This window comes from Xiphophorus hellerii, chromosome 22 (genome assembly GCF_003331165.1).
Source record: "Xiphophorus hellerii strain 12219 chromosome 22, Xiphophorus_hellerii-4.1, whole genome shotgun sequence".
Lineage (NCBI taxonomy): Eukaryota > Metazoa > Chordata > Actinopteri > Cyprinodontiformes > Poeciliidae > Xiphophorus > Xiphophorus hellerii.
In genome coordinates, this window is record NC_045693.1 from 11,400,360 (window position 1) to 11,418,509 (window position 18,150).

The 18,150-nt window shown below is 38.2% G+C and overlaps 1 protein-coding gene across 1 annotated transcript in view; it reads right to left on the reverse strand.

Annotated features, from left to right (window-relative positions):
* The window catches only part of itga9 (integrin, alpha 9), a 67,184-nt gene that overhangs the window by 9,272 nt on the left and 39,762 nt on the right, over positions 1-18,150 (reverse strand). Inside the window, exons 16-26 of the mRNA XM_032552366.1 lie at positions 13,289-13,441; positions 11,731-11,807; positions 10,684-10,831; positions 4,736-4,822; positions 4,552-4,631; positions 3,604-3,687; positions 2,792-2,900; positions 2,591-2,698; positions 1,017-1,142; positions 803-922; positions 625-720 (exon numbers count right to left, since the gene is read on the reverse strand). Of these exons, the coding sequence (XP_032408257.1) occupies positions 625-720; positions 803-922; positions 1,017-1,142; positions 2,591-2,698; positions 2,792-2,900; positions 3,604-3,687; positions 4,552-4,631; positions 4,736-4,822; positions 10,684-10,831; positions 11,731-11,807; positions 13,289-13,441 (1,188 nt within the window). The remainder of the gene's footprint in view (positions 1-624; positions 721-802; positions 923-1,016; positions 1,143-2,590; positions 2,699-2,791; positions 2,901-3,603; positions 3,688-4,551; positions 4,632-4,735; positions 4,823-10,683; positions 10,832-11,730; positions 11,808-13,288; positions 13,442-18,150) is intronic.

Consider the following 18,150-nt stretch of genomic DNA (forward strand, 5'->3'; position numbering starts at 1 on the left):
AACATGTATGAAAGATCTAAGAATATTTAAACATCTAGACGTGCAAATAAGTATTTATTAATGCAAATGCTATGTTTTGAACACATGAGCCATGTTGGGTTATAAAGTTGGGATTCGTTAGAAACTTCTAATTTTTCCACTCAAAATTAAGACTACAAGGGACCTTTACCTTTATTTCTACAACTAGAGATCATAAACGTTTGAGCAAAAATGTAATCAACTACATGTACTGTAGTGCAGAAGGATACAGATATCTATGGTCTAACGTTAAAGACACACTCAATAAAAAATAAATCCTGTCCTGAGTATTTGTTCCAAAAAGTTTGAGAATTGCTGATCAACTCTCAATTACTGATGATTCTAATTAAAAAATAATCATGAAATATGCATTAAATACATCACCTTTTTAACTGAAGAGTGCTGCAAGACCTCAATATAATGCTGCTTCAAAGTGATAAAGATTATTTTGGGAAATATTGGTTATTGCCTATTTGTTAAAGCTAGCAGTATGGAACAGTTGTCTATTTTAAATCTAGATGAGAAAAAAAAATTATGTCTGTTTATGCATGTTTAAGGAAAAATAAATTATGTTTTCCACTATTGTGAGAAGAACACAATACTTACTGAAATATCTTCTGGCAGCCCGTTTGGCACCTCTATTGCCCTGTGATTAACTTGGACGCTGCCTCTTGTCACAAACTGGATCACAGAGGAACTATCCTGTAGGCGTAAAGGTCACCATTATGCTTCTAATTTATATAACATTCAATCAAATTTACTGACTTATTAAAGTGCATCTTACTATTTTTAAAATTTCCGTGTTCAGCAAAAGTTTTATATCTATGTTCAAAGCTTCCTCTTTTAACTGTGGACCCAGACTGCAGGAGATTACCATACATGCTCTTCCAGGCCGATCACAATCCTGGGGAAAAAATTAAAAAAAGCATACGTGGATATGACAAGCAGTGAGAGAAATGTGTGATAAATACAAAGAAAATTTTGAGTTGCCTATTTACCAAGACTTTGCGTCCAGATTTGGTGAAGAAGGAGAATATGGAGTGGAAGATGTTTTCTTTGTCCTGGGGGATGGTGCAGGGCGTCGGGTTCCTGTGGGGGGTGCAGTTCCCTCGACCATCTGACACCTAAACACATTACACAACACAAGAATTAAATTATAATTATTTGATACTATAATTACTTGGAGCTGTGTGAAAAAATGAATTTTCAGCGAATGAATTACAGCGAGTATGTTAGCCTTAGCATTTTGATCACTAGCATAAGCTTCTTCCGTCTCCTCGGTTTCATATTTATTGGTAATCTCGTCTTTGTGTCCATCTTTTCCAGTTGTTTTTGGTTTATGTTGCTGTTTATTTGGCAACTTGACTTGTTGTGTCAGGTTAGTATTGCCCTTTTGGGTTTGTTTAGGTAAAATCTTGAGTTCAGCTGGGGAGTGTAAATAAAGAATCTTTTGGTCAGAGCTCAAAGCTTAGCTGCTCAGATTGATCCCATAACCGAACACCCAAATATAATTATTAAACATTTTCATAAAAAATAATTGAACAATTCCATAACAAGTTCAATAGAGTTAGTATGAAGTTTACCACTTAGTACTGAACCTCTGAATTAACTCTGTGACATATTTTGACCTGAATGTCAACACAGTACCTCTGCCACCACAAAGGGCCCATTTCTACTGTTGTTATGAGTCTCCAGGGCTCACAGGAAGTTCTCCCTGCAACAAGCTGGCACCCCTCCCACAGATTTCCCATATGGAGTGATTTAGGAGGTGTATGTTTTACTGCCCCGTTGCCCCTCTCCTCTGACAGATCTGAAGCCTCTCCTCAGTTCTTCCTTATTGTCCATCCTGCTGCTTCCCAACATGACTGTATGTCTGCCAGCAATTGACTAAAGTGAAGATTCATGCTCTCTTTTTGTGGCTGCACTAACTTTAGGGATTTTTTTATTAGACATTTGGGGATTTGGGGGCCTAAAAACGGGAACATATGGGGTAAAAGCCAGAAATGTAAACACTGTCTTTTATGATGTATTAAATGGAAAGATACCTGGCTATAAAATACAAAGGTGTGACTGCCCAGTGAGTTGGGAGCTGGAATATGTTACAGCTTATGATATGTGGTTCCAGGCTTGGGGTGGTACGACTCAGTAGCCTGCTCTGCAGGTTCCTGATCCTTTCAAGCTGCCTGACCCCATGAAAGTGATTCCAGATGGACTGGAGAAGGTGGGATATTCCACCACTGTCTGCCCATTCACAGCAAGTACAATTAACAGCTTGCGCTCCTCCATGATCTAGCTATAGAGAAAAGAAGCTGTGTAAAGGTTAGAAAAACACCTAAACGCACCGGGAGGATTGTGTTTCTTTGTCTAAATGAGAAATATTGTGAAACAAAATGGAACGGTAGTCTCAGTGGCAACACCAACATTTTGGCTTCGGGCTCCTGATCCCATCATGCGTGGTCAAAAGATATGGGTAAGGAAAATAGAAAACTTGTTGTTTTCTCCTGGTAAACTAAACATTGAATAATAACTCCTGCTGGATAAATAATGTCGATGGACAGCTGTTGGTACCCACTTGGGTTTCCACCACATGGAACATGTCGGGTCCGTTGCCAGCAAGTCGGTTGGGTATCCTGATGTCCACAGTGGAGCCGGGCAGCCTGCTGGGCCCCTTGTTTATGGCCTGAACCACCAAGAAGAAACAAGAGAAGAAGAAAAGAGAAAATGAAATAGATATAATGTAGGGAAATATTTAAAAAATAGAAACTTGAAGTACCTGGAAAGTCAGATTGAGAGGCTGAAAGTTGCATTTCATGTCTTCCAACTGGATGAAACGAGAGGCATCGATGGAGTTTCCATACGAGAAAGAGCCTGGTGTCACCACACTGCAAGATTGGTTCATTAACGCATGTAAACATTTACTCCAACCAGGATTCACAGACATTTCCCAAAGCAAATGAACTGTACATTTTTAGGAGATATTTGTGAAGTGGTCAAACTTCAAAATTTAACAGATATATAAATATAAAGAGAGAAATGATGGATGGATGGATGGATGAATAAACAGATGGATGGATGAATAGTTAAATGGATGGTCAGTAATAGAACAGAGATATGGATAAAAACAATTTGTAAACAGACATAGAGGTAACAAGTCTAAAATGAAAATAAATTTCATGACTTATTTTTCTCTTTTCCAACTTGTAAAGTCCTAAAAATGAAACTCTGGAAGGTTCCAGACAGTTTGGTTCAGAAATGTTCAGAGGGGTTTTCTTTAGCAACTGAAAAATGTGTCCAGTTTTAGTCTGAAGCCTCCTTCAACATCAACCACAGCTGCCTTATCACATGTCAGAGTTCTGGCAAATATGGGCTGTTTTACATCTTTCTTCTTCCTCTGTGAAGCAGAGCTATGATAAAGCAATCAAAGATAAGGGTTTCAGAGCTGATATCCTCCACAGGGAGAAAAACACTCCCTTTCTTCCTGAACAGATGGAAATCCAGACCGTGTGTGACTCAAATGTCTGTTAGACAGCTTCAGGTTTGTAAAGCAGGAACTGTAGCATCATGGCTGATCCGGTTTGTTCTTACCCAGTAATCGTGGTGTCTGTCTCGTGGATCAGAGGGATGGACAGGTCTAAACTGTTGTCGGAAAGTTTGTGCTCCGGGTTGGCGCTAAAAATACAAAGAGCAATAAGGTTGCAGTCCATTTGTCATGTTAACATTTTTCACAGTTTCTCATGTTAAAACCAGAACTTCCATGTATTTTACTGGGATTTTATGTGACAGACCATTGAAATGTGGTGCATAATTTTGAAGGGGAGGAAAAATGTTCCAGTTGTATACAAGTGTACAAAGTGTGGTATGCACATATTGTTCTGCCAGATTTGCACATCCAGGGACTGTATTTTCTGGCCATTCTTCTTTCCTCAGCTAGACTGGATGAACAGCTTTTGTGGACATAAATTTGTAAGTCAGGTTACAGGTTCTCATTTGGATTTATGTCTGGACTTTTGACTGGGTCATGATAGAATAAATAAACTTGAATCTAAACTAAACTCTGGCTGGATGCTGAAGGTTGTCCTGCCAGAAAGTAAACCTCCGTTCCAGTCTCAAGTCTTTTGCAGACTCAAACAAATTTTCTTCAAGTATTGTTTTGTGTTTATTCCATCCATTTTATCATCAACTCTACCTACTTTCTCTGTCCCTGCTGAATAAAAGAATCCTCACAGCACCATGCTGCTACCACCATGTTTGCTGTGACACCTTAACTTACTTGTGGCAAACTACAAACTAGTCTTAGCAAAAGTTGGCCGAACACATTTGCACGGCACAATTTTCTAATGTTTATTTGCACTTGTTTTATTTTTCTTCAGCTTTGCAACTATGAATCAGCTGGACTATCTCATTAAATCCCAAATTTAATATATTTTTGATTGTAACGTGGTGTAAGGTTAAAAAGCATAAGATGTAAAAATATTCACCCTGTATTTTAGTCAACAAATTTCAAAAAAGGTAACTTCTTTGTAACAGCCATACCTTTTTGCTTGCACCAAGAACTGCAATGTGTCGTTTTCCCCAGAAACCTGACTTGTGTCAAAAATGACTGCAAAATGGTACTGCAGAGGACAAAACCAGAACAACAATGAGAAGTTTTCAATAAAGCAAGTCACACATACTCAACTAGAGCTAGAAGCTGCATGGTACCTAAGTACCTAAGTACCTTTGTTTGAGCTCTCATGAAGGGAAATCCCACACTACATTTGAGGAAGTCCAAATCGACGAGTACACAGGAAATACCCTTTTCTTCCTACAAAAAGAAAGATAGACAGAGAGTAAGAGGAGGCGATGAGAACAGACAAAGTGGAGACAGGCTGGGTGACAGGCATGGAGACAGATGACAGCAAGAGGAAGAACCAACAGGCAAGACGTAGACTGCAGCACAAAGAAATCAGCTCTGATAAGTTCGGGGGGGAAAATGAACTGGCTTTGAATGGCAGACCAAATTAGCTGCAAGAGAGAACCATCAGGTGCAAATCCCTCCTAATATTTACAGTACGATCAGAGAATATCATGTTTCCAAACTGAAGGAATGGGTTTTGAGTTTTTCATGGAGTTCTAAATCAGGTTTGAACAAAGAATGCACAAAGCAATGATGGCACACACGTCTTAGCGGGTGGGTAATTGGACAATGGCCAGACTGTGTGTTTGGAAGCTTGTCTAAACAGTATAGAGCTTCGCAGGCTGCGCTGTGTAAACACTTAGGGCTTGACCCCATGAGGAGTAAGAATTCTTTTAGTGAGAGTTCACTGAGAGGCTTTAAGCTGAGCTCAGGTCTGGGAGAGATGCCTCATGACAGCAGGGGTAAAAAAAGAAAAATGAAAAAGGGAGGCTGCACACTCTTGGAATATTGAATAAGAGGCCAGTGGAAGAGGTGATGATAGTCTCTGTTGATGTATTTAAAGGCAGACATCAATTTGCGTTATCATCCAGCTACCTCCTGCTTAGTAGTTCCTCCCAGCTTCGTTGAGTCATCTTAAAGGGGTCCTTTAATGCAAAATTCACATTTTGCACATTTTTGTACTTTTGTTTGGGTCTCAGCTGCTTTCTAAAAACTGCCAAAGTGCTTAAGAAAAACACCCATATGTTTTCTGGAAATAAATTTATGTTTTTTGGTGTCTGGAAAATGAACCATTTAAAAAACTTTTCCAATACCTATACAGGAGATATTTCTTGCCCACAGCCATCTACACCAACTCTGTAATTAAATGAGTTACATTAAGTTTTCCTTCGGGATCAATAAAGTACTTTTGAATTGAATTGAAACTTTCTGAATATAATGTTGAATAAACAGACACTGCCCCTCACAGAGTAAACCCAGTGAAGTCCAGTCTAGCAACGCCAGGTGAGATTCATAACGTCTGGTTAGCTGGTTTTAATGTATATGCTGTACAATGGCTGCTGGAAAAGACGAGTGTTTTATGCTTGACCTCCGTGCTGGAATCTTGTTGGTTGTGTAGAAGGCTCTACTTCTGCTTTTCAAAGATGTACAATCGTATAATTGCGTATTTGCTTGCATCCATTTTCATGTGCAAGTGTAAACATTGAGTTGGGGGGCGTGGCCAGCAGCAACGTATTTGGACAAAAGGCTCTAAAACAGCTCATTCTGAAAGGAGCTCAAAATAGTTAGAACTGAGCAGACTAAAATATAATTATCTAAGAATTATTTTGTGCACAAATGTAATGAACATGTGCATAGCCCATCTTAATCTGTTGAAGAAAGCATAATAGGTCACCTTCAAAAAAACCTGCAATGGAGACCATGGTGAGTCCTGCAGACGGAGGCCGGTAGAGGGTTGAAGGTCCCCAAGCAAAGCTGGCAATAATGGAATTTCCTCTATTTCCTGTATTTCTGCATGCTGCTGTGCAAACAGTGATGATCCCAAGGGGACGGGCAGGATTAAGATTAGGAAAGTCAGTTTATTTACCCATCAACCACCTGACTGGTTGAGAGAGAGCAGAGTGCGCTGACATGTGGCACAGTTTGCCTCTGCAGTGATGGGAGAGACAAGCTCTGTTTGTTCAGCACTTCTTCACGTTCTCTCTCTGCTCTTTCTCAGTCAGGATTGGGATTGTCACAAGTAGCAGGGCTATTAAATATCACCAGCTCTGTTTACGCTGCTCTGGAGAATACGGAGGCATCTTGTGGAGTGGTGTGTCAGTGTGAATGACAATACACAGGAGGCCTGTTTTTCTGCATGACTTCCCAGTGTTTTAATGTCTCCATCAATCAGAGTATTTAGACATTTGGCTTGGATTCGGTCTTCGCAGTCCAAGCCATAGTCATCACCTACTTAATACTGTTCTTTGTAGGTATGCAGATGAATGTTTTCATCGCCTTAACTATGAAAGATGTCACTTTATATAGCCAAGAAAATCAGTGAGTCAAATATTTTTTGGTTTACACTTTCCTCAATCACATTCCAAACCTCTGGGCTTTTTACCACAATGTTAATATGCTCCAAATGTCAGAGCATTCAGCAATATGAAAGCTGCTGTCATACTGTTTCCTATCTCACCATGTATGCTGATGTACTAAAAAATGTGGGTATAAACATGAGGAAGTGAAGTAGATTTTCAGAAAAATTAAGTCCTGTCACTACTCTGAGGTAATGAGTGTTACGAGATAAATAATACAGGAATATCGAGATTCTTGCATATTTAAAGATCAACATGGAATTACATTTATATTCTCTATTATTGAACCAAGAGATTTGTAATAACTAGGTACATTACATGAGTTACTTTTGGAAAAAGATGTAGATTAGGAGTATTTTTATACTTTTTACTTTTACTTAAGTAATATTAAAAAAAACTATGATGTTACTTGAGTAATATTTCTGAATATTCTACCCACTCTGAGTAATTTTACTGAACAAATAGCAAGCTTATTTTAATCACAATTTCACAGAACATAGACAAGTGAGTTTTATACTGAAAGAAATTGATTTGAAAAAAATGTTTGTCATGCCTGATTTGGTTATTTTGCTAATTGTTATGTAATTATTTTCCTTTTAGTCATTAAAATAATAAGTCCACATAACTTTATACTTTGGTTCATTTTAATATTAAAGGTTTGAAGTTTTGATCAGTAACTCAGTTCTTTAGTCTTTTTAACAATTACTCTTACTTGTGTAATTTCTTAGACAGCTACTTTACAACTACTAAAATATGTTGAAGTAGTGCTACTCTTACTTAAATACAATTTTTGGGTACTCTGCCCACCACCAAGGTACAACCAACTGAACTCAGTTGGTCTATTTATTTTATCTAGAGCGCTCATTTATTAATTTAGCATAATTTTCATAAACCTTGGAAGATAATTTGGTGGTATAAAACATCTACTCTACTTTACAAAAAACATAGAAGAAAAACTGAAGATTTAAAGAAAAAATTAACTCATTAACTTAAAAAATTTAATTATATCTGATGGAAAAAATTGCTAAAACTCTAACCTAGCGTAGGATTTTCTTGTTCTCCTTAAGCCCCTTCATCTCCACAGGCTACTGGCACCTTGTGGTGCAGGAACATGAGAGAAATGATTCACTCCAACCTTAAATCTGAGGGGAGACACGTGTCTCACTGCTGCTTTGCCAAGTGCAGAAAAAGGCTCAGAGGGTTTGCTGACTTTAGCTCAGGAAAAGAAGGTCACATCATCACCTCAGACTTGTAAGTTAGTAATTACAATTCTGCTTAGAGCATACAGTAATAAATCTGCTGTGTGGCCTCTTTGTAATCCTTTCCTACTGTTCCTCTTCCTGTTTCCTTTCTTCAGCAGACCACCCTGACTTATCATCTTCCTTAGCAACATGAGGCTTTGGGGCAACCTGGTAAACTGACTCCAAATGTCAGCTGTGCGCATTAGATTTGCTATGAAACTGAAACGCTCTCACTGTTGTTTTAATACTTCCCTACAGTGTGTATTCTGTTTAAATTCAATTTCACCTTTGTGAAAATGAGAGCTTTCAACTCCACCCCAAGCTTGGTGTTTTGTGGAGTCAATCTCCTGTATTGCAGGAGGAAAAAAGGCAGCTGAAGGAAAAACAAGGGGCCCATTATGAAAGAAGAAAAGCCTTCCTGATGAATGTTATCAGAGTGTGCCGTCTGACCTGCTGAATCTCTGAGATGTGAGCGGATCCTTGCGTCAAGTGAGCACACAGATGCTAGCAGAGGCAGATACTGTTAAATCTATTGACTCTGCAACTGTGAGATGGAAGTGGGCAGATATTTCTCTTACAGTAAGTATGTTTAAATCATCAGAACTGTAAAATTCACTTTTAGCAAGTTTTTGCTCTTCCGTTTGGGTCTCAATTGCTTCTATAAAGCCCAAGTGCTTAAAAAAAAAAAAATCACAGAGCTATTTATTGGCAATAAGTTAACGTTTTTTAGTGTCTGAAAAACAAGCCATTTAAAAAAAACCTTCTGATTGTTAAGTCACATTTGACGGACACTGTGCCGTTACCTAGCAACCCCAACCAAGCCCACATTACCTAGCAACCGAAGTGGTGCTCCAACATGTTTGGTCAGCTGGTTTTACCACTGTATGCGTTGTACAATGGCTGCTAGAAAAAACAAGTCTTTTTATGTTGACTTACCATCCAAAATCTGCTTGCTGCCTTCTTATTAGCTATACAAGAGGCTCTACTTCTACTTTTTACAGATGTATGGTTGTATAATTTCATATCTGTTTGCAGCTATTTTTATGTAAACATTGAAATGGGGGTGTGGCCAGCAGAAGCTTATTTGGGTTCAAAGTGACAAGAGGCCCTAAAACAGCTCATTATGAAAGGAGCTAAAAATAGGCCGAACTGAGCAAACCAAAATCTAATTATGGAGAAAGAATTTTGAGTAAAAAAAAAAAAAAATTCATTAACATGTTTTGTATCGCCCATAGACCAATTCTAACCTGTTCAAGTAATACCTTTAAAGTATTAGAGTTTTTTAGACATGAATAAGGTGGTTTAAAAAGTCCAGGAGCCAAACTTGTTGTGGGAACTTGGGCAATATCTGTTCTGCCATGTTCCCACACATATAACTCATGCATTGTTGACTTGAGACGTCTGTGTTGAATGAGTCACTGAGGTGAATGTATGACAGGCCGGCTGAAGGAGCTGCCCTCAGAGACAGGACAGCTGTTGCTGCTCCTGCTTCTGCTGCGGCTGCCCTGCTTCTTGTCCTTTCATCTTCTCGTCTACCTACGCAGCTCAGGAAGTCTAACTCCTAGATCCTCACACATAAAAATTTATTTTATGTGCTTTACTATTTAGACTACACTTCTCTTGTATAACCTTAGATAAACTTTGCACAGACGCTGTATTTGAGAAAATGCACATCTCCATCTCACGTGGAGGAACACAGCCCAACAAACTGTGAAGCGGAAGAAAAAATATGTATGCTTTTCACATTTTTAATAATAAAAATCTCTAAATTCTCCGCTTTCCTTAATTTACTAACCCTAAATAAAGTGAAATGTAAATGAGAAAAACACAATTCAAATTTCTCACAACAAACATGGAAGAAGCTCTTCTGACTGGATGAAGAACATAACTTCTAAGCAACAGGCAAAATCTAAGTCAACACTGCACGGTGGTGGCAGTGTCATGCTACTCTTCTGCAGAGACAGGAATGCCAATAACCGTTGACATAAAGATGGATGGAGCTAAATGCAGGTGAATCTCTCAAGAAAAGCTGCTGGAGGCTGCAAAAGACTTGAGACTGGGACAAAGTTTCACCTTCAAGCAGGAACATGGACTGAAACATTCAGCCAGAACTACAGTGGAATGGTATAGATCAAAATATAGCATCTGTTAGCCAGAGTTTATTACTTTATATCAAAAATGTCCATCTAATCTGGCAAAGAAGAATACACAAACACTTCCAGTCTCAAGTTGTGTAAAGCTGATACTGCAGCAAAATTTCTACAAAAGTAATGACCCAAGGTGGTCAACACAAATGCAATCCACACTTTTGAGATTATTAAATACCATTCATTTCCTTCCGCTCCACAGTTATTCACTACTACATGCGAAACATCAGAGAGAGAACTGCATGGTTTACAGAACATACGTGGGAAACAGTAAATAAACAGGAAGTACTCAGAGACCTACAGACCTTCTGCCAGAAGTTGATGTAGAAAACTTCTCTGGAGAAGTTGAAGTAGATGTTGGTGTCGTAGGCATCGTCTCCAGAGTTGGAGATTGTCACGTTCAAGGAAACGTTACGCACTGCGCCAAGAGCCAAATGCGGTCTGACATGAAGTCTGGCAGGAATATTAGAGAAACAGGAAAAGTGTTAAAATATATTATTAATAGATCAGTAAGCATTTAAATTAGTAAAAGTGTAATCAGTTAACATTAGTTGAGCAGAAAATTTAGGACTTTATTTTTCATTCTATTGTATTTTTGTTAACTTTATTAGTTGTTTTATCTGGTTTTGTTTTGTTTTGTCATTGTTTTACAATATATATATTTTTGATTAAGTTAGAGGTGATTTTATATTTTACACAGCACTTCGGTAAACTATTGTTGTTTTAAATGTAAAATTAGAACAAATTCAGTCTCATAAAGACCGTTCTATTTTTGTGGATGTATGTTTGAATGAAAGAACTTCCTTAGGTATGTTAATTCTCCCTTGTGAAAGAAATTATTCTCAAATAGTTTTTTGTATTTTAGATATATACTTTTTCTTTTCTTCAAATAAAAAATAATGTATAAAATAAGACACATTTAGAAGAAAGAGGGCAGTGTTAAATAAGTTTATACTTCTGCCTATCTCCTTTTTAAACAAGTAGTTATCTAAATATCTATCACAGTATTTGAATGTGAATATGATTGAAATAAATGAGCTAAGCTAACTAAACTTTGACTTTGAAGTAATGAGCAATGTTTAAAGTTTCCTTTAAATTTGTGATTTTTGTAGAAAAACATCTTCATAGATTGAGAAACACATCCAGGGTTTGTCATAAAACAGAAAGTAAAAGATTCAAAAATGTGAAAAGGCACCTCCCTGTCTATGGAAAAACATATGGATGTCCTCCAGACATGCGTCATGGTTCCCCTACCCACACCCACTAGGCTTATTACATCAGTTCAGTGTCTCTGAAGTGAAAGCAGAGACACACAGATTGAAGCTCAGCTACAAAGCGGAAGGTTTTTTCACCCGGAGAGCAGGAGCTTCCCATGAAGCCTGAGGTCTGCAGCGCAGTCGTCTGACAGGCAGTTCTTCTCAAACCAGGTCTGAAGAGGAAGCGCAAAGCACAAAGTTCAAATGACCTCATGGTGTTCATGAACTGAACACAAAGCCTCAGTGATCAGACAGGGGGCAGTGTTGTGTCGCTGCAGAAGACATTGAGATGATTTTATTCCAGGAAAGTTGATCTAATTTCTTGATTTTAATTACAGTGGTATGAGGCGAAATGATGAAAGGAAATTTAAGACGAGTGGTTTAGTTTGATTACTTTCCAACACATGGGGACTGTAGATACTTAAAGAAAAAAAAATCATTTATTATCTACATAGTTAAAAAAAACACTGCAGAGAGTGGAGAAACATGTGGGGAACGTTACAGGGGGTTGGAAAGAAAATAAATCGGTCTCTTTAGATTGCTCTCAGATAAAAAAAATCCCCTAAAAGACAATGATAACTAACTAAAACCAAATTATTTTAAGCTCTGGTTGATGTATTTTCTACATTCCTGTGATGTTCAACAGGGAAACATAACTGTAAAGAAACAGGTGTGAAGACAATCTACTATAGAGTCAAGGTGACAAGGGAAATTAGGTCATCTTAAAAGACTGACATATTTGTGCTGAAACAATAAAACAAACAAAAAAGTGTTAAAATGTGATTTGCTGGTCTGTTAAAAACAAGCCAAAATATTTTACACTACATTTTTTCTGTATTCCGTGACATTTTATAGAAAAGCAACTGACTGAAATCTTTGTGACAATATATTTTTATTTTAGAAGTAAACACAGCAAAACACAAAATCTTACCAAGTAATTTTGTCTAGCTTCTAGTACAAATACATTGGGACACTGGAAATAAGACAAAACTACTTCACAAATAATGTTTCTGTGAGATACATGAATCTTTTAAGGCAATAATCCTTCCTTAATATTAGTAAAAAGTCTTAGTTCTACTAGCAGATTGTTTTTACATCTCCCCCATGTTATAAGTGAAAAAAAAAACCTGTAATCAACTCTGGAAAAATGACGAGACCACTGCACTGAACTCCTTTTAAAGCCTCATGGTTATTCCACCAAATATTGATTTCTGAACTCTCCTTGAGTTAAATCATTCGTATTGTTGTTAATTAATATAAACTTGTTTTCTTTGTATTATTTGATGTCTGAAAGCACGGCATCGTTTTTGTTATTTTGACCATTTCTCATTTTCTGATAATAAAAACAACATTTTTGCTTGGAATTTCGGAGACATGTTGTCAGTAGTTCATAGAATAAAAGAACAACGTTCATTTTACACAAACATATACCTATAAAAAGTAAAATCAGAGAAGCTGATCATTTTAAGTGGACTAGTCATATTTAAGAATATATAAACATATACATGTATTATATAAGATGAAAACTACAAATGAAACTAGACAAAAATGCTTGGTAAGATTTTGTGTTTTTGCAGTATGGGCTTTATTTCAAATTATTTGAAGCTTTACACAATTTATGAATCCATATTGCCATTATGTCTCAGTATTGTACCTCATTCTTTACAGCAATCTTGTTTCCTTTCCTCCATCGCAGAACTGGTGTGAGCGCAGGCAGATCTCGGTCCTGTTGTCCCGTCATCAAATGTTTCCCCAGGCTGTAGGCCACTTCGAATGTGATGGCTGTAAACACATCCTTCACTTCTTTCTGCAGGGAACACAAACAGCCAGACAAATGTTAAGAATCTGTACCACGTTGTGCACAAAACACACACACGAAAAATGTAAAAACTGAACATAACTTCAGAGAAGCAACAGTAATGTAAGTGTCTGGGTGATTATAGTCATTTAATGTCTTTTTCCAATTAACATGTGGTGCAAAAATTGAACACAACAGATTTTGAGAAGATCCCACAGTCTGGATGTGATGTGATATTATCTCACAAGGCTGAAATGCAGATCATGTGAAACGGTTTAAATGGGTGAGTGACACGTCTCTCTCATCAATGGCTCCATTTTTTATTTTTATTTTTTTTGCCTTTTACTTGATGAAAGTAAGAAAAGCAGAGCCTCTGTGAGTTCCAGGCAGAGTTTATCTTTTTTTAAACCTGCTGGCACTGCCTCTGGGAGATATCGCTTCGCTTTGGCTGCTCCATCTGAGAGCCCAACAAGGACTGTTTGATTTGGCGTCGAGTTTGGAAATAATGCAGACAGAATGAAAACAGGGGCTTAAAGTGATCAGATCTTTAATCTCTAAGAGATGACAATGCTGGAAGACACACGTGGGAAAAGTGGATTGTGATGAGGGGTTTTTGTCTATCAAAGCAGCCTTCCGCTCTTTGAAAGGAGCTAGATAGGCTTTATTTTGGATTCGCAATCTGAAAGCTGCAGCAAAAATATTAACACCGACCTCGGTCTCTGAACCCGATGTCGACCAGCACAAAGCCAAGCCCACAATGTCAATAGAAAGCTCTTCCTTTCATCTTCCGGTGGCCGTCACAGCCGGTATTGCTGTATCGCTTTCAACGTTTTGTTCTTTATCATTGCGCTTCACACTGACCACCCACCCATCCTCTGTCCACGGTTAGGAGCAGGGTCAGTCTGGGCTTTGAGCACATCACCGGTGTCAAACACACCCGAACACATCAGCGCTGAGAGATTTATGACAGGAAGGAGTCGTTGTTAGCAGGACATGAACGGACAAAAACTAAATTATTTGAGGTACATTCGGGAAACGGTGCCACACATAGATAAGAGGACAGCTTTGATGGTAATGTTAGCTCTGCATGTGATATCTTTTGATGTTTTAATGGTTTTACTTCAACAATTTGAAAACTGTGCACAAAATAGGCAAATATAAAAGACCAACACAGTTAAAGTGCTAAACTTTTCAATCATATCCTATTCAAACTCTATAAAATCAGCAAGATTGTCTGAGAATTTGCTGGTGTTAGATCCACACAAAGAGTAAATGGATGAAACTTGAAATATAATGTCTATTCCTTTGTTTGGTCTGGATAAAAAAAGGGACCATGTTTTGTTGTGGTTTGCCTTCACATTGTGTTTTTTTTTGCAAAAGGACTATAATTTGTAAATAAAACCATGCGGGTTACGATCATTGCTCCCACTGGTTGTGGGACAGAGCACAGAACCGGAAAAAAACAACATGGAAGTTTGAAGCTGCATTTCTGTTGTGCACATCTTGCTCATTTTTATCATGATGCCCAACAACAGTGGCTCATGACGTCCAACCACATGTACATTTCCTGTAGCTGGTTTGGATGGAGTCAATCAATCAATCAATCAAATTTTATTTGTATAGCACATTTCAGCAGCAAGGCATTTCAAAGTGCTTTACATCATTACAAACACAGAAACACAAAGCAACATAGAATCAATAATCAAAACAAAGCATTAAGTCAAGTTCCATCAATAAATTTGTAATTGATTACATTTCAAATACAATCCTAAACAGGTGGGTTTTTAGTTGAGATTTAAAAGAAGTCAGTGTTTCAGCTGTTTTACAGTTTTCTGGAAGTTTGTTCCAAATTAGTGGTGCATAGATGCTGAAAGCTGCTTCTCCTCGTTTGGTTCTGGTTCTGGGGATGCAGAGCAGACCAGAACCAGAAGACCTGAGAGGTCTGGAAGGTTGATACAACAACAGCAGATCTTTGATGTATTGTGGTGCTAAGCCGTTCAGTGATTTATAAACTAACAACAGTATTTTAAAGTCTATTCTTTGAGCTACAGGGAGCCAGTGTAGGGACTTTAAAACTGGTGTTATGTGCTCTATCTTCCTGGTTTTAGTGAGAACGCGAGCAGCAGCATTCTGGATCAGCTGCAGCTGTTTGATGTCCAGTGTATTCACACCAGAGTTTGTTTAAAAGCAAACTGAGACCAGCTGAAAACGTGAGTCTCGGTCCAGTTTTCTGATCCACACCAAAGTTTGCTTGAGCGTATTCACACCGGGGCAAAAGGTGTGGAGTGATGGGGGAAATTAACTCTGGTCCATTTAAAGCAGACCAAATGTGTCAGGCGTGATTTTGATCTTTAATCTAAAACACATTAAATTAACTTAATGAATCAAATAATCAGGCCCAGATTTCCACAATTAGCTATTATGTAGAAAAACATACATATTTAAAAAAAAGTCACACATTACTTCAATGAGGGACCAACGAATGGTTCTGGCATGAGTGAGTGATTGAGACATGTGACGTTCACAGTCCATCTGTCACAACTTCACGCCTCATTTGAAAGTACAGAAGCGCTGTTGTTCCAGCCGTATGTCGGCTTATTCTCTTGGTAACATGACACGGTTATTTAGTGGTGGTGCACTGTGATAAATGCTGGCAACGCCTTCAGCCTCAGTGGCAATTAAAACAGGATGCTTGAAACGGCCCTTGTCCTTTGTCCTCTAACTGAACTGACCTCCTGGGAGAAGACCGCTTCAGTCTCAATCTCTAAACTCTCCCCCTGCTTATCGCACATTTTCACATGCCACAGGGGACACTGTGGACAAAACGGCTTAAAATAGAATGGGCTGTTTTTATACAATCTGATATTTTATTTATCTCTCAAGTAAACAGGACCCAATCTGAATTTACAGTGGAGGAAATTTTACCTGAATTTCTAAACAGAAAATCTTTTTTTTTCCTGTTTCAAACAGGAAGGAGGACTGAGAGTGAACTGGAGAGCTCCCAGGCCAAACAGTGTGTATTATAAGCGCCAGAGAGGCTGTTCGGTAACTTCGGGCCTGAGCTTTTAATATCCCTTGATCGGTGTTGCCAATTACCCCACCCAATGTCACACCCCTGGTAGGATCATTTCCCCCCTCATGGTGCTGCGTTTATGAAACAGAGGAGTTCCTGAGCTGCAGCCGAGATGGAGACACTGGCCAGCGTTTACTGGCCATTACGAATTATTTTATGAAAGGCACCCCCACAACTGCTCCTCACATGCTAGTGGAGTCCTCTAAGAGACGGCTATTCTATAGTTAACAGGCATTTACTGTGTTGAATGCTCCTACAGACACATGCTCTGCTGGGTGTGTCCCTGTTTGTTCAGAGAGTCAAACATCCATTGTGCTTATGATTAGCTGCTTGTTTTATTCAGAAACAATCTACCAGTAAACTTTAGATATGAACCTTAAAATAAGCAAACTTGTTATCTCAACGCATTTATGGAGAAATAGCAATTTAGAGCACAGTACAAAAACATTACTACCTCTTAAAGCTTTCCACATCTTGTCACATTACAACCACAAACTTCAGTGTATTTTACTGGAGTTGATTGCAGCAGATCAACACAGAGTAGTGCATAATTAGAAACTGGAAGGAAAATAATATGTGGTTTTCATTGTTTTTTTTCTTTTGCAAGGAACTGTAGAAAAATCATCAAAATGCTAAAATCACTTGACTGATATGGTTGCTGTTATAACCATTAGTTGTGTGAACTTCATGACTGTTTCCAAGTGGGTGGAAGGAAAGCTAACATTTAGAAATCCTACATATTTAAATCTGGCTTGCGATTTAGAGGAATGATGCTATTAAAAGTGTATATGGTTCATTAAAAATATCCCTGACACTTTTCAGCCCTTTTGTGGACAAAACAGTTTGTTAAGGTTTCCGTTGTACAGAGCCAAGCTGCCAGAAAACTCCAGCGAGAAGCAGCAGCTTTACTTTTCAGCCATAAATTTTTCTGCCACAGTATAAAGAAAATCTGCAAGCTCCAGCAGTTTCGTTCTTTAACGACACGTTTGGCACAGCGGCTTCTCGCCTGAAAATAGAAATGTTTTTCATTCACTGGATGCACGTCAGCCTGCATCTCTACATGTTTTAAATGAAAACAATATTTAACATACGTCGCTCTCACAGCCTGGAAAACGTTTCTGACTGCTTACACTTAAACCCCTTTTATTTGACACAACAGTGCATGACTTACACCTTTCTGCAGCCTCTGAAACTCTTTTACACACATCCATAAAGTTGTAGTGTACGCCTGTAGAAATCTAACACTGTCACTGTATAGAAATTATTTGATTTAGTTTAAATAAATTGCAAATTCGGTGCTAAGTGTAAAGAGGGATGAGGTAATGTGGACATGTGCATCCACCTGAACTGACAGTCTGGAGAGGAGAGCATTAATCAGAGAAGCCACTAAAAGTCCAAGATAACTCTGAAGGAGAGGGATCTACATGTGTATATATTAATCTGTATTTATTACTATTTTTTATTTACATATACATTAATTTATAAATGACTTTATGCCCTCTGAACATAATTCTCTGATTTCAAGAGGGGGATATGGCCTCCCCTGATCCCCCACGTGGGGTTGCCACTGTTGAGAAAAATGCCGTTACGCTAATCAAAAACCATTTCTTTCCATTTTTGAAAATGAGGTCAAACAATATATCAG